This window comes from Coturnix japonica, unplaced genomic scaffold (assembly GCF_054131305.1).
Source record: "Coturnix japonica strain WE unplaced genomic scaffold, WE-NBRP24 Scf079, whole genome shotgun sequence".
Taxonomy (NCBI): Eukaryota; Metazoa; Chordata; class Aves; order Galliformes; family Phasianidae; genus Coturnix; species Coturnix japonica.
In genome coordinates, this window is record NW_028188982.1 from 24,133 (window position 1) to 45,643 (window position 21,511).

Genomic DNA, 21,511 nt, shown 5'->3' on the forward strand with positions numbered 1-21,511 from the left:
TAGGGGGGTAATAGGGGGTAATAGGGCTGGGGGGGTTATATAGGGGGAGATGGGGGCAATGGGGGGGCAATGGGGGGCTAATGGGGGGGTAATGGGGGCAATAGGGCTGGGGGGGGTTATATAGGGGGAGATGGGGGGGATTGGGGTCGTTGGGGGGGGGATATGGGGTGAATGGGGGGCAATGGGGGGGGCAATGGGGGGTAATAGGGCTGGGGGGTTATATAGGGGGAGATGGGGGGGATTGGGGTCAATGGGGGGGATATGGGGGGAATGGGGGGCAATGGGGGGTTAATGGGGGGTAATAGGGCTGGGGGGGTTATATAGGGGGAAATGGGGGGGATATGGGGTCATTGGGGGGGGATATGGGGTGAATGGGGGCAATGGGGGGGGTGTAAAAGGGTGGGGGGTAATTGGGGGGGTAATGGGGGGTAATAGGGCTGGGGGGGGTTATATAGGGGGAGATGGGGGGGATTGGGATTGGGATTGGGGTCATTAAGGGGGGGATATGGGGTGAATGGGGGGCAATGGGGGGGTATTGGGGGGGCAATGGGGGGGTAATGGGGGGTAATAGGGTTGGGGGGGTTATATAGGGGGAGATGGGGGGCAATGGGGGGGCAATGGGGGGCTAATAGGGGGGCAATGGGTGATAATAGGGCTGGGGGGGGTTATATAGGGGGAGATGGGGGGGATTGGGGTCATTAAGGGGGGGATATGGGGTGAATGGGGGGCAATGGGGGGGCAATGGGGGGTAATAGGGCTGGGGGGGGTTATATAGGGGGAGATGGGGGGGATTGGGGTCATTAAGGGGGGGATATGGGGTGAATGGGGGGCAATGGGGGGGGTAATGGGGGGTAATGGGGGGGACATAGGGTTGGGGGGGGGATTGGGATTGCGATTGGGGTCATTAAGGGGGGGATATGGGGTGAATGGGGGGTATTAGGGGGGTAATGGGGGGCAATAGGGGGGATATAGGGCTGGGGGGGTTATATGGGGGGAGATGGGGGGGATTGGGGTCATTAAGGGGGGGTTATGGGGTGAGTGGGGGCCAATGGGGGGCAATATGGGGGGTAATGGGGGGTAATAGGGTTGGGAGGGGTTATATAGGGGGGGATGGAGGGCAATGGGGGGGGTTTATGGGGGGTAATAGGGTTGGGGGGGGTTATATAGGGGGAGATGGGGGGGATTGGGGTCATTGGGGGGGATATGGGGTGAATGGGGGGCAATGGGGGGCAAAGGGGGGGTAATGGGGGGGTAATAGGGTTGTGGGGGGGATTGGGATTGGGGTCATTAAGGGGGGTATATGGGGTGAATGGGGGGGTAATAGGGGGGTAATAGGGGGTAATAGGGCTGGGGGGGTTATATAGGGGGAAATGGGGGGGATATGGGGTCATTGGGGGGGATATGGGGTGAATGGGGGGCAATTGGGGGGGTAATAGGGGGGCAATGGGGGGTAATAGGGGGGTAATGGGGGGTAATAGGGCTGGGGGGGTTATATAGGGGGAGATGGGGGGGATTGGGGTCAATGGGGGGGATATGGGGTGAATGGGGGGCAATGGGGGGGTAATAGGGGGGCAATGGGGGGTAATAGGGGGGTAATGGGGGGTAATAGGGCTGGGGGGGGTTATATAGGGGGAGATGGGGGGGATTGGGGTCAATGGGGGGGGGATATGGGGTGAATGGGGGGCAATGGGGGGGGGGGTAATGGGGGGTAATAGGGTTCTATGGGGAGGTAATAGGGTTCTATGGGGGGTGATTGGGTTCTATGGGGGGTAATAGGGTTCTATGGGGGGTAATTGGGTTCTATGGGGGGGTAATTGGGTTCTATGGGGGGTAATAGGGTTCTATGGGGGGGTAATTGGGTTCTATGGGGGGTAATTGGGTTCTATGGGGGGTAATAGGGTTCTATGGGGGGTAATTGGGTTCTATGGGGGTAATAGGGTTATATGGGGGTAATTGGGTTCTATGGGGGTAATTGGGTTCTATGGGGGGGTAATTGAGTTCTATGGGGGGTAATAGGGTTCTATGGGGGGTAATTGGGTTCTATGGGGGGTAATAGGGTTCTATGGGGGTAATTGGGTTCTATGGGGGGGTAATTGGGTTCTATGGGGGTAATTGGGTTCTATGGGGTGTAATTGGGTTCTATGGGGGGTAATAGGGTTCTATGGGGGTAATTGGGTTCTATGGGGGGGGTAATTGGATTCTATGGGGGATAATAGGGTTCTATGGGGGGTAATTGGGTTCTATGGGGGGTAATAGGGTTCTATGGGGTGTAATTGGGTTCTATGGGAGGTAATTGGGTTCTATGGGGGTAATTGGGTTCTATGGGAGGTAATTGGGTTCTATGGGGGTAATTGGGTTCTATGGGGGTAATAGGGTTCTATGGGGGGTAATTGGGTTCTATGGGGGGGTAATTGGGTTCTATGGGGGTAATTGGGTTCTATGGGGGGTAATTGGGTTCTATGGGGGTGATTGGGTTCTATGGGGGTAATAGGGTTCTATGGGGGGTAATTGGGATCTATGGGGGGGTAATTGTGTTCTATGGGGGGGTAATTGGGTTCTATGGGGGGTAATTGGATTCTATGGGGGGTAATAGGGTTCTATGGGGGTAATTGGGTTTTATTGGGGGGGTAATTGGGTTCTATGGCGGTAATTGGGTTCTATGGGGGGTAATTGGGTTCTATGGGGGGTAATAGGGTTCTATGGGGGTAATTGGGTTCTATGGGGGGTAATTGGGTTCTATGGGGGTAATTGGGTTCTATGGGTTTAATTGGGTTCTATGGGGGGTAATAGGGTTCTATGGGGGGGTAATAGGGTTCTATGGGGGGTAATTGGGTTCTATTGGGGGTAATTGGGTTCTATGGAGGGTAATTGGGTTCTATGGGGGTAATTGGGATCTATGGGGGGGGTAATTGGGTTCTATGGGGGTAATTGGGTTCTATGGGGGGTAATTGGGTTCTATGGGGGGGTAATTGGGTTCTATGGGGGTAATTGGGTTCTATGGGGGGTAATTGGGTTCTATGGGGGGTAATTGGGTTCTATGGGGGGTAATAGGGTTCTATGGGGGGTAATTGGGTTCTATGGGGGGTAATAGGGTTCTATGGGGGGTAATTGGGTTCTATGGGGGGGTAATTGGGTTCTATGGGGGGTAATAGGGTTCTATGGGGGGTAATTGGGTTCTATGGGGCGGTAATTGGGTTCTATGGGGGGGTAATTGGGTTCTATGGGGGGTAATAGGGTTCTATGGGGGTAATTGGGTTCTATGGGGGTAATTGGGTTCTATGGGGGGGGTAATTGGGTTCTATGGGGGTAATTGGGTTCTATGGGGGGGTAATTGGGTTCTATGGGGGTAATTGGGTTCTATGGGGGGTAATTGGGTTCTATGGGGGGGTAATTGTGTTCTATGGGGGGGTAATTGGGTTCTATGGGGGTAATAGGGTTCTATGGGGGGTAATTGGGGTCTATGGGGGGTAATTGGATTCTATGGGGGGTAATAGGGTTCTATGGGGGTAATTGGGTTCTATGGGGGTAATTGGGTTCTATGGGGGGGGTAATTGGGTTCTATGGGGGTAATTGGGTTCTATGGGGGGTAATTGGGTTCTATGGGGGGGTAATTGGGTTCTATGGGGGTAATAGGGTTCTATGGGGGTAATTGGGTTCTATGGGGGGTAATTGGGGCCTATGGGGGGTAATTGGATTCTATGGGGGGTAATAGGGTTCTATGGGGGTAATTGGGTTCTATGGGGGGTAATTGGGTTCTATGGGGGTAATTGGGTTCTATGGGGGGTAATTGGGTTCTATGGGGGGTAATAGGGTTCTATGGGGGTAATTGGGTTCTATGGGGGGTAATTGGGTTCTATGGGGGTAATTGGGTTCTATGGGTTTAATTGGGTTCTATGGGGGGTAATAGGGTTCTATGGGGGGGTAATAGGGTTCTATGGGGGGTAATTGGGTTCTATTGGTGGTAATTGGGTTCTATGGAGGGTAATTGGGTTCTATGGGTGGTAATTGGGTTCTATGGGGGTAATTGGGTTCTATAGGGGGTAATTGGGATCTATGGGGGGTAATTGGGTTCTATGGGGGGGTAATTGGGTTCTATGGGGGGTAATTGTGTTCTATGGGGGTAATTGGGTTCTATGGGGGTAATAGGGTTCTATGGGGGGTAATTGGGTTCTATGGGGGGGTAATAGGGTTCTATGGGGGGTAATTGGGTTCTATGGGGGGTAATTGGGTTCTATGGGGGTAATTGGGTTCTATGGGGGGTAATTGGGTTCTATGGGGGTAATTGGGTTCTATGGGGGGTAATTGGGGTCAATGGGGGGTAATAGGGTTCTATGGGGGGTAATTGGGTTCTATGGGGGTAATTGGGTTCTATGGGGGGTAATTGGTTCTATGGGGGTAATTGGGTTCTATGGGGGGTAATAGGGTTCTATGGGGGTAATTGGGTTCTATGGGGGGTAATTGGGTTCTATGGGGGTAATTGGGTCTATGGGGGGGTAATTGGGTTCTATAGGGTGTAATTGAGTTCTATGGGGGGTAATTGGGTTCTATGGGGGGTAATTGGGTTCTATGGGGGTAATTGGGTTCTATGGGGGGTAATTGGGGTCAATGGGGGGTAATTGGGTTCTATGGGGGGTAATTGGTTCTATGGGGGTAATTGGGTTCTATGGGGGGTAATAGGGTTCTATGGGGTGTAATAGGGTTCTATGGGTATAATTGGTTTCTATGGGGGGTAATAGGGTTCTATGGGGGGTAATAGGGTTCTATGGGGGGTAATTGGGTTCTATGGGGGCAATTGGGTTCTATGGGGGGGTAATTGGGTTCTATGGGGGGGTGATTGAGTTCTATGGGGGGTAATAGGGTTCTATGGGGGGGTAATAGGGTTCTATGGGGGGTAATTGGGTTCTATGGGGGTAATTGGGTTCTATGGGGGGTAATTGGGTTCTATGGGGGTAATTGGGTCTATGGGGAGGTAATTGGGTTCTATAGGGTGTAATTGAGTTCTATGGGGCGTAATTGGGTTCTATGGGGGGTAATTGGGTTCTATGGGGGGTAATAGGGTTCTATGGGGGGTAATTGGGTTCTATGGGGGGTAATTGGGTTCTATGGGGGTAATTGGGTTCTATGGGGGGTAATAGGGTTCTGTGGGGGGTAATTGGGTTCTATGGGGTGTAATTGGGTTCTATGGGGGTAATTGGGTTCTATGGGGTGTGATTGGGTTCTATGGGGGTAATAGGGATCTATGGGGGTAATTGGTTTCTATGGGGGGTAATAGGGTTCTATAAGGGGTAATAGGGTTCTATGGGGGGTAATTGGGTTCTATGGGGGGGGTAATTGGGTTATATGGGGGGTAATTGGGTTCTATGGTGGTAATTGGGTTCTATGGGGGGGGTAATTGGGTTCTATGGGGCGTAATTGGGTTCTATGGGGGTAATAGGGTTCTATGGGGGGTAATTGGATTCTATGGGGGGTAATAGGGTTCTATGGGGGTAATTGGGTTCTATGGGAGTAATAGGGTTCTATGGGGGGGTAATTGGGTTCTATGGGGGTAATTGGGTTCTATGGGAGTAATAGGGTTCTATGGGGGGGTAATTGGGTTCTATGGGGGTAATTGGGTTCTATGGCGGGTAATAGGATTCTATGGGGGGTAATGGGTGTAATGGGGGGGTAATAGGGTTCTATGGGTGTAATTGGGTTCTATGGGGGTAATTGGGTTCTATGAAGGTAATAGGGTTCTATGGGGGGGTAATAGGGTTCTATGGGGGGGGTAATTGGGTTCTATGGGGGTAATTGGGTTCTGTGGGGGTAATTGGGTTCTATGGGGGTAATTGGGTTCTATGGGGGGTAATTGGGTTCTATGGGGGGTAATTGGGTTCTATGGGGGGTAATTGGGTTCTATGGGGGTAATTGGGTTCTATGGGGGGTAATTGGGTTCCATGGGGGTAATTGGGTTCTATGGGGGTAATTGGGTTCTATGGGGGGTAACTGGGTTCTTTGGGGGGTAATTGGGTTCTATGGAATGGTAATTGGGTTCTATGGGGGGTAATTGGGTTCTATGGGGGGGTAATAGGGTTCTGTGGGGGGGTAATTGGGTTCTATGGGGGGGTAATAGGGTTCTATGGGGGGTAATAGGGTTCTATGGGGGGTAATTGGGTTCTATGGGGGTAATTGGGTTCTATGGGGGGGTAATAGGGTTCTGTGGGGGGGTAATAGGGTTCTATGGGGGGTAATTGGGTTCTATGGGGGGTAATAGGGTTCTATGGGGGGTAATTGGGTTCTATGGGGGGGTAATTGGGTTCTATGGGGGGTAATAGGGATATGTGGGGGGTAATAGGGTTCTATGGGGGGTAATTGGGTTCTATGGGGGGGTAATTGGGTTCTATGGGGGGTAATAGGGTTCTATGGGTGGTAATTGGGTTCTATGGGGGGTAATAGGGTTCTATGGGGGGTAATAGGGTTCTATGTGGGTAATAGGGATCTATGGGGGGGTGATTGAGTTCTATGGGGGGTAATTGGGTTCTATGGGGGTAATAGGGTTCTATGGGGGGTAATTGGGTTCTATGGGGGGGTAATAGGATTCTATGGGGTGTAATTAGGTTCTATGGGGTGTAATTGGGTTCTATGGGGGGTAATTGGGTTCTATGGGGGGTAATAGGGTTCTATGGGGGGGTAATTGGGTTCTATGGGGGGTAATAGGGATATATGGGGGGTAATAGGGTTCTATGGGGGGTAATTGGGTTCTATGGGGGGTAATAGGGTTCTATGGGGTGTAATTGGGTTCTATGGGGGTAATTGGGTTCTATGGGGGTAATTGGGTTCTATGGGGGGTAATTGGGTTCTATGGGGGTAATTGGGTTCTATGGGGGGTAATTGGGTTCTATGGGGGGGTAATTGGGTTCTATGGGGGTAATAGGGTTCTATGGGGGTAATAGGGTTCTATGGGGGGTAATTGGGTTCTATGGGGGGTAATTGGGTTCTATGGGGGTAATTGGTTTCTATGGGGGGTAATTGCGTTCTATGGGTGGTAATTGTGTTCTATGGGGGTAATTGGGTTCTATGGGGGGTAATTGGGTTCTATGGGGGTAATTGGGTTCTATGGGGGGTAATTGGGTTCTATGGGGCGTAATTGGACTCTATGGGGGGTAATAGGGTTCTATGGGGGGTAATTGGGTTCTATGGGGGGTAATTGGGTTCTATGGGGGGGTAATTGGGTTCTATGGGGGTAATAGGGTTCTATGGGGGGTAATAGGGTTCTATGGGGGGGTAATAGGGTTCTATGGGGGGGTAATTGGGTTCTATGGGGGGTAATAGGGTTCTATGGGGGGTAATTGGGTTCTATGGGGGGGTAATTGGGTTCTGTGGGGGGGTAATTGGTTTCTATGGGGGGTAATTGGGTTCTATGGGGGGTAATTGGGTTCTATGGGGGGGTAATAGGGTTCTATGGGGGGTAATTGGGTTCTATGGGGGTAATTGGGTTCTATGGGGGGTAATAGGGTTCTATGGGGGTAATAGGGTTCTATGGGGTGTAATTGGGTTCTATGGGGGTAATTGGGTTCTATGGGGTGTAATTGGGTTCTATGGGGGGTAATTGGGTTCTATGGGGGGTAATAGGGTTTTATGGGGGGTAATTGGGTTCTATGGGGGGGTAATTGGGTTCTGTGGGGGGGTAATTGGTTTCTATGGGGGGTAATTGGGTTCTATGGGGGGTAATTGGGTTCTATGGGGGGGTAATAGGGTTCTATGGGGGGTAATTGGGTTCTATGGGGGTAATTGGGTTCTATGGGGGGTAATAGGGTTCTATGGGGGTAATAGGGTTCTATGGGGTGTAATTGGGTTCTATGGGGGTAATTGGGTTCTATGGGGTGTAATTGGGTTCTATGGGGGGTAATTGGGTTCTATGGGGGGTAATAGGGTTTTATGGGGGGTAATTGGGTTCTATGGGGTGGTAATAGGGTTCTATGGGGGGCAATTGGGTTCTATGGGGGGTAATTGGGTTCTATGGGGGGTAATAGGGTTCTATGGGGTGTAATTGGGTTCTATGGGGGGTAATAGGGTTCTATGGGGTGGTAATTGGGTTCTATGGGGGTAATTGGGTTCTATGGGGGGTAATAGGGTTCTATGGGGGTAATTGGGTTCTATGAGGGTAATTGGGTTCTATGGGGGGGAGGGGCTCCAGGGGTGGCCATGAGTCCTCCAAGGGCCGCCATGAGACCTCCAAGGGCAGCCATGAGTTCTCCAGGGAAGGCATGAGTCCTCCAAGGGCAGCCATGAGTCCTCCAAGGGCAGCCATTAGTCCTCTAGGGGCGGCCATGAGTCCTCCAAGGGTTCCAGGGGCAGCCATGAGTCCTCCAGGGGCAACCATTAGTCCTTCAAGGGTGCCATGAGTCCTCCAGGGGCAGCCATTAGTCCTCCAAGGGCGGCCATGAGTCCTCCAAGGGTTCCAGGGGCAGCCATGAGGCCTCCAGGGGCAGCCATGAGTCCTCCATGGGCGGCCATGAGTCCTCCAAGGGTTCCAGGGGCAGCCATTAGTCCTCCAGGGGCAGCCATGAGTCCTCCAAGGGCGGCCATGAGTCCTCCAAGGGTGCCATGAGTCCTCCAGTGGTAGCCATTAGTCCTCCAAGGACGGCCACGATGGCTACACAGGCAGCCATGAGTCCTCCAGGGATGCCATGAGTCCTCCAAGGGCGGCCATGAGTCCTCCAGGGGCAGCCATGAGTCCTCCAAGGGTGCCATGAGTCCTCCAGGGGCGGCCATGAGTCCTCCAAGGGCAGTTATGAGTCCTCCAGTGGTAGCCATTAGTCCTCCAAGGGCGGCCATGAGTCCTCCAAGGGTGCCATGATTCCTCCAGGGGCTAATCCAAAGGGGGCGGAGCTAAATCCAAGATGGCGGCCTTGTCTACCCCATGATTGAGGCCTACATCATCCTCATCTCCTCCCCTTCCCCTCCATTAACAGCAGCCATGGATATCGGAGGCCTGGAGACGGTGGTGGCCAACTCTGCCTATGTATCAGCCCGAGGTGGGGGGCAAGGGGGGTCCGGAAAGGACCGAAAGCATCGAGCTCGTCTTCGTCTGCCCCATATATCTCAATGTGAAGGTCTACGGGCCCGACTGGTCGGGAACAGGCTACAAAATGGCGTCCCGCAACAAAATGGCGGCCCTAAACAAGATGGCGTCCAAAACCAAGATGGCGGCCAAAACCAAGATGGCGGCCAAAAACAAGATGGCGGCCAAAAACAAGATGGCGGCGAGGAAGAGGAAGTGTCCTTCCGGTGGCACTGCGTGGAGCAGCCAATAGGGAAGAGGCTTTTTAGGCAGTTTTTGAAAGCTACGCCGGGATTGGCTGCCGTGGGGGCGCTGTGGGAGGAGCTTGAGGCCTATGAGTGTTGTGAGGAGGGGGAGAAGATGGCGGCGGCCAACGACATCCGGAAGAGGTTCTTTACTGAGGGACGGGACGAGTATTGCGGCTTCCTGTCCGCCAACGCAACAGCGCCACCGCCTGGTGAGTCCTCCAAGTGCGGCCATTAGTCCTCCAAGGGCGGCCATTGGTCCTCCAAGGGTGGCCATGAGTCCTCCAAGAGCAGCCATGATGGCTACAGGGGCAGCCATGAGTCCTCCAAGGGTTCCAGGGGCAGCCATGAGTCCTCCAAGGGTTCCAATGGCAGCCATTAGTCCTCCAATGGCAGCCATTGGTCCTCCTAGGGCAGCCATGAGTCCTGCAAGGATGGCCATGAGTCCTCCAGGGGCAGCCATGAGTCCTCCAAGGGTGCCATGAGTCCTCCAGTGGTAGCCATTAGTCCTCCAAGGACGGCCATGATGGCTACAGGGGCAGCCATGAGTCTTCCAGGGGCAGCCATGAGTCCTCCAATGGCAGCCATGAGTCCTCCAAGGGTTCCAGGGGCAGCCATGAGTCCTCCAATGGCAGCCATTAGTCCTCCAAGAGTTTCAGGGGTAGCCATGAGTCCTCCAAGGGCAGCCATGAGTCCTACAATGGCAGCCATGAGTCCTCCAAGGGTGGCCATGAGTCCTTCAATGGCAGCTATGAGTCCTCCAAGGGCAGCCATGAGTCCTCCAATGGTAGCCATTAGTCCTCCAAGGACGGCCATGATGGCTACAGGGGCAGCCATGAGTCCTCCAATGGTAGCCATTAGTCCTCCAAGGACGGCCATGATGGCTACAGGGGCAGCCATGAGTCCTCCAATGGCAGCCATTAGTCCTCCAAGGGTTTCAGGGGTAGCCATGAGTCCTCCAAGGGCGGCCATGAGTCCTCCAAGGGTTCCAGGGGTGGCCATGAGTCCTCCAATGGCAGCCATGAGTCCTCCAAGGGCGGCCATGAGTCCTCCTAGGGCAGCCATGAGTTCTCCAAGGGCGGCCATGAGTCCTCCAACAGCGGCCATTGGTCCTCCAAGAACGGCCATGATGGCTACAGGGGCAGCCATGAGTCTTCCAAGGGTTCCAGGGGCAGCCATGAGTCCTCCAATGGCAGCCATTGGTCCTCCTAGGGCAGCCATGAGTCCTGCAAGGATGGCCATGAGTCCTCCAGGGGCAGCCATGAGTCCTCCAAGGGCAGCCATTAGTCCTCCAGGGGTGACCATTAGTCCTCCAAGGACGGCCATGAGTCCTCCAGGGGCGGTCATGAGTCCTCCAACAGCAGCCATGAGTCCTCCAAGGGCAGCCATAAGTCCTCCAAGGGCAACCATTAGTCCTCCAAGGGCAACCATTAGTCCTCCAAGGGCAGCCATGAGTCCTCCAAAGGCGCCATAAGTCCTCCAAAGGCGCCATGAGTCCTCCCACCACCCATATTGACTTCCAAACCCCCATCCCCATCCCCTATGTCCCTTCCCATCCCCTCCCCAACACCCCCCATTATTTCTACTTCCCCCTCTAAGTTCCTCCTCACCTCCGGATTTCCACCCAGCCCACCAGGATCTATTGACCCACTTAGAAGTGACGGCCTGGCTCCCATATCTCACTTCCTCCTTCCATTTCCATTTCCCCCCTTATTTCCCCTTATTTCCCCCTTTTCTTCCCATTTCCCCCCTTATTTCCCCCTTTCCTTCCCATTTCCCCCCTTATTTCCCCCTTTCCTTCCCATTTCCCCCCTTATTTCCCCCTTTCCTTCCCATTTCCCCCCTTATTTCCCCCTTTCCTTTCCATTTCCCCCTTATTTCCCCCTTATTTCCCCCTTCCTTCCCATTTCCTCCTTATTTCCCCCTACTACTTCCCCCTTCCCTTTCCATTTCCCCCCTTATTTCCCCCTTCCCTTCCCATTTCCCCCCTTATTTCCCCCTTTCCTTCCCATTTCCCCCCTTATTTCCCCCTTTTCTTCCCATTTCCCCCCTTATTTCCCCCTTCCATTTCCATTTCTCCCTTATTTCCCCTTATTCCCCCTTATTTCCCCTTATTTCCCCCTTATTTCCTTTCCATTTCCCCCTCTAGGTTCCTCCTCACCTCCGGATTTCCACCCAGCCCACCAGGATCTATTGACCCACTTAGAAGTGACGGCCTGGCTCCCGTATCTCACTTCCTCCTTCCATTTCCATTTCCCCCCTTATTTCCCCCTTTTCTTCCCATTTCCCCCCTTATTTCCCCCTTTCCTTCCCATTTCCCCCCTTATTTCCCCCTTATTTCCCCCTTCCTTCCCATTTCCCCCTTATTTCGCCCTACTACTTCCCCCTTCCTTTCCATTTCCCCCTTTCCTTTCCATTTCCCCCTTATTTCCCCCTTTCCTTCCCATTTCCCCCCTTATTTCCCCCTTCCAGTTCCATTTCCCCCCTTATTTCCCCCTTATTTCCCCTTATTTCCCCTTATTTCCCCCTTATTTCCTTTCCATTTCCCCCTCTAGGTTCCTCCTCACCTCCGGATTTCCACCCAGCCCACCAGGATCTATTGACCCACTTAGAAGTGACGGCCTGGATCCCGTATCTCACTTCCTCCTTCCATTTCCATTTCCCCCTTATTTCCCCCTTATTTCCCCCTTTCCTTCCCATTTCCCCCCTTATTTCCCCATTTTCTTCCCATTTCCCCCCTTATTTCCCCCTTTCCTTTCCATTTCCACCCTTATTTCCCCCTTTTCTTCCCATATCCCCCTTTATTTCCCCCTTTCCTTCCCATTTCCCCCCTTATTTCCCCCTTTCCTTCCCATTCCCCCCTTATTTCCCCCTTCCCTTTCCATTTTCCCCATTATTTCCCCCTTCCATTTCCATTTCCCCCCTTATTTCCCCCTTATTTCCCCATTTCCTTTCCATTTCCCCCCTTATTTCCCCCTTATTTCCCTCTTCCTTTCCATTTCCCCCTCCCCTTTCCATTTCCACCCCTTATTCCCCCCTTATTTCCCCCTTTTCTTCCCATTTCCCCCCTTATTTCCCCCTTCCTTCCCATTTCCCCCCTTATTTCCCCATTTCCTTCCCATTTCCCCCCTTATTTCCCCCTTTACTTCCCATTTCCCCCCTTATTTCCCCCTTATTTCCCCCTTTCCTTCCCATTTCCCCCCTTATTTCCCCCTTCCATTTCCATTTCCCCCCTTATTTCCCCTTAATCCCCCTTATTTCCCCTTATTCCCCCTTATTTCCCCCTTTCCTTCCCATTTCCCCCCTTATTTCCCCCTTTCCTTCCCATTTCCCCCCTTATTTCCCCCTTTCCTTCCCATTTCCCCCCTTATTTCCCCCTTCCATTTCCATTTCCACCCCTTTATTTCCCCCTTCCATTTCCATTTCTCCCTTATTTCCCCTTATTTCCCCTTATTTCCCCTTATTTCCCCTTATTTCCCTTATTTCCCCTTATTTTCCCCTTATTTCCCCTTATTTCCCCTTATTTCCCCTTATTTCCCCTTATTTCCCCTTATTTCCCCTTATTCCCCCCTTATTTCCTTTCCATTTCCCCCTCTAGGTTCCTCCTCACCTCCGGATTTCCACCCAGCCCACCAGGATCTATTGACCCACTTAGAAGTGACGGCCTGGATCCCGTATCTCACTTCCCCTTATTTCAGTCGTTTCCTTCAATTCAAATGGTTGGAAAAACAACCGGTCGCCCCCGATTCCTTCGTGGATTTTCGGGTTTTGGGTAAAGGGGGATTTGGGGAAGTTTGTGCGTGTCAACGTCGGGCTACGGGGAAGATGTTCGCCAATAAGAAGCTCAATAAGAAGAGGCTCAAGAAGAGGCAGGGATATCAAGTGAGGAAACCCCATAAACCACCCTATAACCCACCCCATAAATGTTCTTCCTGTTTTTCCCATATTCTTCCCATGTTCTTCCTCTCACCTTCCCATTTTTCCTCTGTTCTTCCCGTTTTTCCCCTATTTTTCCCCTGTTCTTCCCTTTTCCCCCGTTCTTCCCCTCTTCTTCCTGTGTTTTTCCTCTCTTCCTCCTCTTTTCTTCCCCTGTTCTTCCTCTCTTCTTCCCCTGTTTTTCCTCTCTTTTTCCTCAGTTCTTTCCCTGTTCTTCCTCTTTTCTTCCTCTCTTCTTCCCTTGTTCTTCCTCTGTTCTTCCCATGTTCTTCTTCTCATCTTCCCCTGTCCTTCCTCTCTTCTTCCTCTCTTCTTCCTCTCTTCTTCCCCTCTTCTTCCTCTCTTCTTCCCCTCTTCTTCCTCTGTCCTTCCTCTCTTTTTCCTCTCTTCTTCCTCTGTTCTTCCTCTCATCTTCCTCTCTTCTTCCCGTCCTTCCTCTCTTTTTCCCCTCTTCTTCCCCTGTTCTTTCTCTCTTCTTCCTCTCTTCTTCCCATTCTTCCTCTTTTTCCCCTCTTCTTCCCCTGTTCCTCTCTACTTCCCATTTTTCCTCTCCTTCCCCTGTTCTTCCTCTGTCCTTCCTCTCTTTTTCCCCTCTTCTTCCCGTGTTCTTCCTCTCTTCTTCCTCTCATCTTCCTCTCTTCTTCCTGTTCTTCCACTCTTTTTCCCCTCTTCTTCCCCTGTCCTTCCCCTCTTATTCCACTTTTCTTCCCCTGCTCTTCCTCTGTTTTTCCCCTGCCCTTCCTCTCTTCTTCCCATATTCTTCCCATGTTCTTCCTCTCATCTTCCCATTTTTCCTCTGTTCTTCCCGTTTTTCCCCTATTTTTCCTCTGTTCTTCCCTTTTCCCCTGTTCTTCCTCTCTTCTCCCTGTGTTTTTCCTCTCTTCCTCCTCTTTTCTTCCCCTGTTCTTCCTCTCTTCTTCCCCTGTGTTTCCTCTCTTTTTCCTCTGTTCTTTCCCTGTTCTTCCTCTTTTCTTCCTCTCTTCTTCCCTTGTTCTTCCTCTGTTCTTCCCATGTTCTTCTTCTCATCTTCCCCTGTCCTTCCTCTCTTCTTCCTCTCTTCTTCCTGTTCTTCCACTCTTTTTCCCCTCTTCTTCCCCTGTTCTTCCTCTCTTCTTCCTCTGTTCTTCCCCTCTTCTTCCCATTCTTCCTCTTCTTCCCCTCTTCTTCCCCTGTTCCTCTCTTCTTCCCATTTTTCCTCTCCTTCCCGTTCTTCCAGTTTTTCCCCCATTCTCCCTCTCTTCTTCCTCTCATCTTCCTGTCTTCTTCCTGTTCTTCCACTCTTTTTCCCCTCTTCTTCCCCTGTTCCTCTCTTCTTCCAGTTTTTCCTCTGTTCTTCCTGTTTTTCCCCTGTTCTTTCCTGTTCTTCCTCTCTCCTTCTCTTCCTCCCATCCATCCCGTTCTTCCCGTGTTCTTCCTCTGTCCTTCCCGTGTTCTTCCTCTGTCCTTCCCCCATTCTTCCTCTCATCTTCCTCTCTTCTTCCTGTTCTTCCACTCTTTTTCCCCTCTTCTTCCCCTGTTCTTCCCCTCTTCTTCCCATTCTTCCTCTTCTTCCTCTCTTCTTCCCCTGTTCTTCCTCTGTCCTTCCTCTCTTTTTCCCCTCTTATTCCCCTGTTTTTCCCCTGTTCTTCCTCTCTTCTCCTCTTCCTCCCATCCATCCTGTTCTTCCCCTGTCCTTCCTCTGTTCTTCCCGTTCTTCACGAGTTATTCTCGTTCTTCCTCTCTTCTTCCCATATCTTCCCCTATTCTTCCTCTCATCTTCCTCTCTTCTTCCCATCTTTCCTGTGTCCTTCCTCTCTTCTTCCCCTGATTCTTCCCATGTTCTTCCTCTCATCTTCCCATTTTTCCTCTGTTCTTCCTGTTCTTCCCCTATTTTTCCTCTGTTCTTCCCTTTTCCCCCGTTCTTCCCCTCTTCTTCCTGTGTTTTTCCTCTCTTCCTCCTCTTTTCTTCCCCTGATCTTCCTCTCTTCTTCCCGTTCTTCCTCTTTTCTTCCTCTCTTCTTCCCTTGTTCTTCCTCTGTTCTTCTCATGTTCTTCTCATCTTCCCGTCATTCCTCTCTTCTTCCTCTCTTCTTCCTCTTCTTCCTCTCTTCTTCCTCTGTTCTTCCCCTTTTCTTCCCATTCTTCCTCTTTTTCCTCTCTTTTTCCCCTCTTCTTCCCCTGTTCTTCCCCTGTTCCTCTCTTCTTCCAGTTTTTCCTCTCTTCTTCCCATATTCTTCCCATGTTCTTTCTCTCATCTTCCCATTTTTCCTCTGTTCTTCCCGTTCTTCTCCTATTTTTCCTCTGTTCTTCCCTTTTCCCCTGTTCTTCCTCTCTTCCTCCTCTTTTCCTCCCCCGTTCTTCCTCTCTTCTTCCCCTGTTTTTCCTCTCTTTTTCCTCTGTTCTTTCCCTGTTCTTCCTCTTTCCTTCCTCTCTTCTTCCCTTGTTCTTCTTCTGTTCTTCCCATGTTCTTCTTCTCATCTTCCCCTGTTCCTCTCTTCTTCCTCTTCTTCTCCTCTTCTTCCTCTCTTTTTTCCCCTCTTCTTCCCCTGTTCTTCCTCTCATCTTCCTCTCTTCTTCCTGTTCTTCCACTCTTTTCCCCCTCTTCTTCCCCTCTTCTTCCCCTGTTCTTCCTCTCTTCTTCCCATTCTTCCTCTTTTTCCCCTCTTCTTCCCCTCTTCTTCCCCTGTTCCTCTCTTATTCCCATTTTTCCTCTCCTTCCAGTTCTTCCAGTTTTTCTCCCATTCTCCCTCTCTTCTTCCTCTCATCTTCCTCTCTTCTTCCTGTTCTTCCTCTCTTTTTCGCCTCTTCTTCCCCTTTTCTTCCCTTCTTCTTCCCATTCTTCCTCTTCTTCCTCTCTTCTTCCCCTGTTTTTCCTCTCTTTTTCCTCTGTTCTTTCCCTGTTCTTCCTCTTTTCTTCCTCTCTTCTTCCCTTGTTCTTCCTCCATTCTTCCCATGTTCTTCTTCTCATCTTCCCCTGTCCTTCCTCTCTTCTTCCTCTCATCTTCCCCTCTTCTTCCTGTTCTTCCACTCTTTTTCCCCGCTTCTTCCCCTGTTCTTCCTCTCTTTTTCCTCTGTTCTTCCCCTTTTCTTCCCATTCTTCCTCTTTTTCCTCTCTTTTCCCCCTCTTCTTCCCCTGTTCCTCTCTTCTTCCAGTTTTTCCTCTGTTCTTCCTGTTTTTCCCCTGTTCTTCCTCCCTTCTTCTCTTCCTCCCATCCATCCCGTTCTTCCCGTGTTCTTCCTCTGTCCTTCCCCTGTTCTTCCTCTCTTCTTCCTCTGTCCTTCCCCTGTTCTTCCTCTCTTCTTCCTCTCTTCTTCCTCTCATCTTCCTCTCTTCTTCCTGTTCTTCCACTCTTTTTCCCCTCTTCTTCCCCCCTTCTTCCCTTCTTCTTCCCATTCTTCCTCTTCTTCCTCTCTTCTTCCCCTGTTCTTCCTCTGTCCTTCCTCTCTTTTTCCCCTCTTATTCCCCTGTTCTTTCCTGTTCTTCCTCTTTTATTCTCTTCCTCCCATCCATCCTGTTCTTCCCCTGTTCTTCCTCTGTTCTTCCCGTTCTTCATGAGTTATTCTCGTTCTACCTCTCTTCTTCCCATATCTTCCCCTATTCTTCCTCTCATCTTCCTCTCTTCTTCCCATCTTTCCTGTGTCCTTCCCCTCTTCTTCCCCTGATTCTTCCCATGTTCTTCCTCTCATCTTTTCATTTTTCCTCTGTTCTTTCCGTTCTTCTCCTATTTTTCCTCTGTTCTTCCCTTTTCCCCTGTTCTTCCTCTCTTCTTCCTGTGTTTTTCCTCTCTTCCTCCTCTTTTCTTCCCCTGTTCTTCCTCTGTTCTTCCCTTGTTTTTCCTCTCTTTTTCCTCTGTTCTTTCTCTGTTCTTCCTCTTTTCTTCCTCTCTTCTTCCCTTGTTCTTCCTCTGTTCTTCCTATGTTCTTCTTCTCATCTTCCCCTGTCCTTCCTCTCTTCTTCCTCTTTTCTTCCCCTCTTCTTCCTCTTCTTCCTCTCTTCTTCCCCTCTTCTTCCCGTCCTTCCTCTCTTTTTCCCCTCTTCTTCCCCTGTTCTTCCTCTCTTCTTCCTCTCTTCTTCCCATTCTTCCTCTTTTTCCCCTCTTCTTCCCCTCTTCTTCCCCTGTTCCTCTCTTCTTCCCATTTTTCCTCTCCTTCCCGTTCTTCCAGTTTTTCCCCCATTCTCCCTCTCTTCTTCCTCTCATCTTCCTCTCTTCTTCCTGTTCTTCCACTCTTTTTCCCCTCTTCTTCCCCTGTCCTTCCCCTCTTCTTCCTCTTTTCTTCCCCTGCTCTTCCTCTGTTTTTCCCCTGCCCTTCCTCTCTTCTTCCCATATTCTTCCCATGTTCTTCCTCTCACCTTCCCATTTTTCCTCTGTTCTTCCCGTTCTTCCCCTATTTTTCCCCTGTTCTTCCCTTTTCCCCTGTTCTTCCTCTCTTCTTCCCCTGTTCTTCCTCTCTTCCTCCTCTTTTCTTCCTCTCTTCCTCCTCTTTTCTTCCCCTGTTCTTCCTCTGTCCTTCCTCTCTTTTTCCCCTCTTCTTCCCCTGTCCTTCCCCTCTTCTTCCTCTTTTCTTCCCCTGCTCTTCCTCTGTTTTTCCCCTGCCCTTCCTCTCTTCTTCCCATATTCTTCCCATGTTCTTCCTCTCACCTTCCCATTTTTCCTCTATTCTTCCTTTTTTTCCCCTATTTTTCCTCTGTTCTTCCCTTTTCCCCTGTTCTTCCTCTCTTCTTCCTGTGTTTTTCCTCTCTTCCTCCTCTTTTCTTCCCCTGTTCTTCCTCTGTCCTTCCTCACTTCTTCCCCTGTTTTTCCTCTCTTTTTCCTCTGTTCTTTCCCTGTTCTTCCTCTTTTCTTCCTCTCTTCTTCCCTTGTTCTCCCTCTGTTCTTCCCATGTTCTTCTTCTCATCTTCCCCTGTCCTTCCTCTCTTCTTCCTCTCTTCTTCCTCACTTCTTCCTCTCTTCTTCCTCTTTTCTTCCTGTTCTTCCACTCTTTTTCCCCGCTTCTTCCCCTGTTCTTCCTCTCTTCTTCCTCTGTTCTTCCCCTTTTCTTCCCATTCTTCCTCTTTTTCCTCTCTTTTCCCCCTCTTCTTCCCCTGTTCCTCTCTTCTTCCAGTTTTTCCTCTGTTCTTCCTGTTTTTCCCCTGTTCTTCCTCTCTCCTTCTCTTCCTCCCATCCATCCCGTTCTTCCCGTGTTCTTCCTCTGTCCTTCCCCTGTTCTTCCTCTCTTCTTCCTCTCTTCTTCCTCTCATCTTCCTCTCTTCTTCCTGTTCTTCCACTCTTTTCCCCTCTTCTTCCCCTGTCCTTCCCCTCTTCTTCCCATTCTTCCTCTTCTTCCTCTCTTCTTCCCCTGTTTTTCCTCTCTTTTTCCTCTGTTCTTTCCCTGTTCTTCCTCTTTTCTTCCTCTGTTCTTCCCTTGTTCTTCCTCTGTTCTTCCCATGTTCTTCTTCTCATCTTCCCCTATCCTTCCTCTCTTCTTCCTCTCTTTTTCCCCTCTTCTTCCCCTGTCCTTCCCCTCTTCTTCCTCTTTTCTTCCCCTGCTCTTCCTCTGTTTTTCCCCTGCCCTTCCTCTCTTCTTCCCATATTCTTCCCATGTTCTTCCTCTCACCCTCCCATTTTTCCTCCGTTCTTCCTTTTTTTCCCCTATTTTTCCTCTGTTCTTCCCTTTTCCCCTGTTCTTCCTCTCTTCTTCCTGTGTTTTTCCTCTCTTCCTCCTCTTTTCCTCCCCTGTTCTTCCTCTTTTCTTCCCCTGTTTTTCCTCTCTTTTTCCTCTGTTCTTTCCCTGTTCTTCCTCTTTTCTTTCTCTCTTCTTCCCTTGTTCTTCCTCTGTTCTTCCCATGTTCTTCTTCTCATCTTCCCCTGTCCTTCCTCTCTTCTTCCTCTCTTCTTCCCCTGTTCTTCCTCTGTCCTTCCTCTCTTTTTCCTCTCTTCTTCCTGTTCTTCCTCTCTTTTTCCCCTCTTCTTCCCCTGTTCTTCCTCTCATCTTCCTCTCTTCTTCCCGTCCTTCCTCTCTTCTTCCCCTCTTCTTCCCCTGTTCCTCTCTTCTTCCCATTTTTCCTCTCCTTCCCGTTCTTCCAGTTTTTCCCCCATTCTCCCTCTCTTCTTCCTCTCATCTTCCTCTCTTCTTCCCATTCTTCCTCTTTTTCCCCTCTTCTTCCCCTGTTCTTCCCCTGTTCCTCTCTTCTTCCAGTTTTTCCTCTGTTCTTCCTGTTTTTCCCCTTTTCTTTCCTGTTCTTCCTCTCTTCTTCTCTTCCTCCCATCCATCCCGTTCTTCCCGTGTTCTTCCTCTGTCCTTCCCCTGTTCTTCCTCTGTCCTTCCCCTCTTCTTCCCCTGTTCTTCCTCTCTTCTTCCTCTCATCTTCCTCTCTTCTTCCTGTTCTTCCACTCTTTTTCCCCTCTTCTTCCCCTGTCCTTCCCCTCTTCTTCCTCTTTTCTTCCCCTGCTCTTCCTCTGTTTTTCCCCTGCCCTTCCCCTCTTCTTCCCATATTCTTCCCATGTTCTTGCTCTCTTCCCATTTTTCCTCTGTTCTTCCCGTTCTTCCCCTATTTTTCCTCTGTTCTTCCCTTTTCCCCTGTTCTTCGTCTCTTCTTCCTGCGTTCTTCCTCTCTTCCTCCTCTTTTCCTCCCCTGTTCTTCCTCTGTCCTTCCTCTCTTCTTCCCCTGTTTTTCCTCTCTTTTTCCTCTGTTCTTTCCCTGTTCTTCCTCTTTCCTTCCTCTCTTCTTCCCTTGTTCTTCCTCTGTTCTTCCCATGTTCTTCTTCTCATCTTCCCCTGTCCTTCCTCTCTTCTTCCTCTCTTCTTCCCCTCTTTTTCCTCTGTCCTTCCTCTCTTCTTCCTCTCTTCTTCCCCTGTTCTTCCTCTCATCTTCCTCTCTTCTTCCTGTTCTTCCACTCTTTTTCCCCTCTTCTTCCCCTGTTCTTCCCCTCTTCTTCCTCTTTTCTTCCCCTGCTCTTCCTCTGTTTTTCCCCTGCCCTTCCTCTCTTCTTCCCATATTTTTCCCATGTTCTTGCTCTCACCTTCCCATTTTTCCTCTGTTCTTCCCGTTTTTCCCCTATTTTTCCTCTGTTCTTCCCTTTTCCCCCGTTCTTCCGCTCTTCTTCCTGTGTTTTTCCTCTCTTCCTCCTCTTTTCCTCCCCTGTTCTTCCCCTGTCCTTCCTCTCATCTTCCCCTGTCCTTCCTCTCTTCTTCCTCTGTTCTTTCTCTCTTCTTCCTCTTCTTCCTCTCTTCTTCCCCTGTTCTTCCTCTTTTTCCTCTCTTTTTCCCCTGTTCTTCCCCTGTTCCTCTCTTCTTCCAGTTTTTCCTCTGTTCTTCCTGTTTTTCCCCTGTTCTTTCCTGTTCTTCCTCTCTTCTTCTCTTCCTCCCATCCATCCCGTTCTTCCCGTGTTCTTCCTCTGTCCTTCCCCTGTTCTTCCTCTGTCCTTCCCCTGTTCTTCCTCTGTCCTTCCCCTGTTCTTCTTCTCATCTTCCCCTGTCCTTCCTCTCTTCTTCCTCTCTTCTTCCTCTCTTCTTCCTCTCATCTTCCTCTCTTCTTCCTGTTCTTCCACTCTTTTTCCCCTCTTCTTCCCCTGTCCTTCCCCTCTTATTCCTCTGTTCTTCCCCTGCTCTTCCCCTCTTCTTCCTCTCTTCTTCCCATATTCTTCCCCTGCTCTTCCTCTGCTCTTCCCCTGATTCTTCCCCTCTTCTTCCTCTGTTCTTCCTTTCTTCTCATGTCCTTCCTGTGTTCTTCCCCTGTTCTTCCCGTGTTCTTTCTCTGTTCTTCCTCTCATCTTCCTCTCTTTTTCCCGTTCTTCCCGTTCTTCTCCTGTTCTTCCTCTCTTCTTCCCTTTTTCTTCTCCTGTTCTTCCTCTGTTTTTCCCCTCTTCTTCCCCTCTCCTTCCCGTTCTCCCTCTGTCCTTCCTGTTCCTCCCATGTTCTTCCTCTCTTTTCCCCCTCTTCTTCCCCAGTTCTTCCCCTATTTTTCCTCTGTTCTTCCCTTTTCCACTGTTCTTTCTCTGTTCTTCCCGTTTTCTTCCTGTTTTTTCCTCTGTTCTTCCCCTGTTCTTCCCGTTTTCTTCCCCTTTTCCTTCCCCTGTTCATCTTTTTCCCCTGTTCTTCCTCTGTTCTTTCCCTATTCTTCCTCTTTTCTTCCTCTCTTCTTCCCCTGATTCTTCCCCTGTTCTCCCTCTGTTCTTCCTCTCGTCTTCCCCTGTTCTCCCCCTATTTTTCCTCTGTTCTTCCCTTTTTCTTCCTGTTTTTCCCCTGTTCTTCCCTGATCCTTCCCATGTCCTTCTCCTGTCCTTCCTGGGTTCTTTCCCTGTTCTTCCTCTGTTCTTCACGTGTTATTCCT

The 21,511-nt window shown here is 50.5% G+C and overlaps 1 protein-coding gene across 1 annotated transcript in view; it reads left to right on the forward strand.

The window, feature by feature from the left end:
- Nucleotides 1-8,557: 8,557 nt before the first annotated feature.
- The window catches only part of LOC107307752 (rhodopsin kinase GRK1-like), a 59,037-nt gene continuing 46,083 nt past the window's right edge, over nt 8,558-21,511 (forward strand). Inside the window, 2 exon segments of the mRNA XM_085534230.1 lie at nt 8,558-9,497; nt 12,884-13,167. Coding sequence (XP_085390356.1) covers nt 8,900-9,497; nt 12,884-13,167 — 882 coding nt within the window. The 5' untranslated portion in view covers nt 8,558-8,899.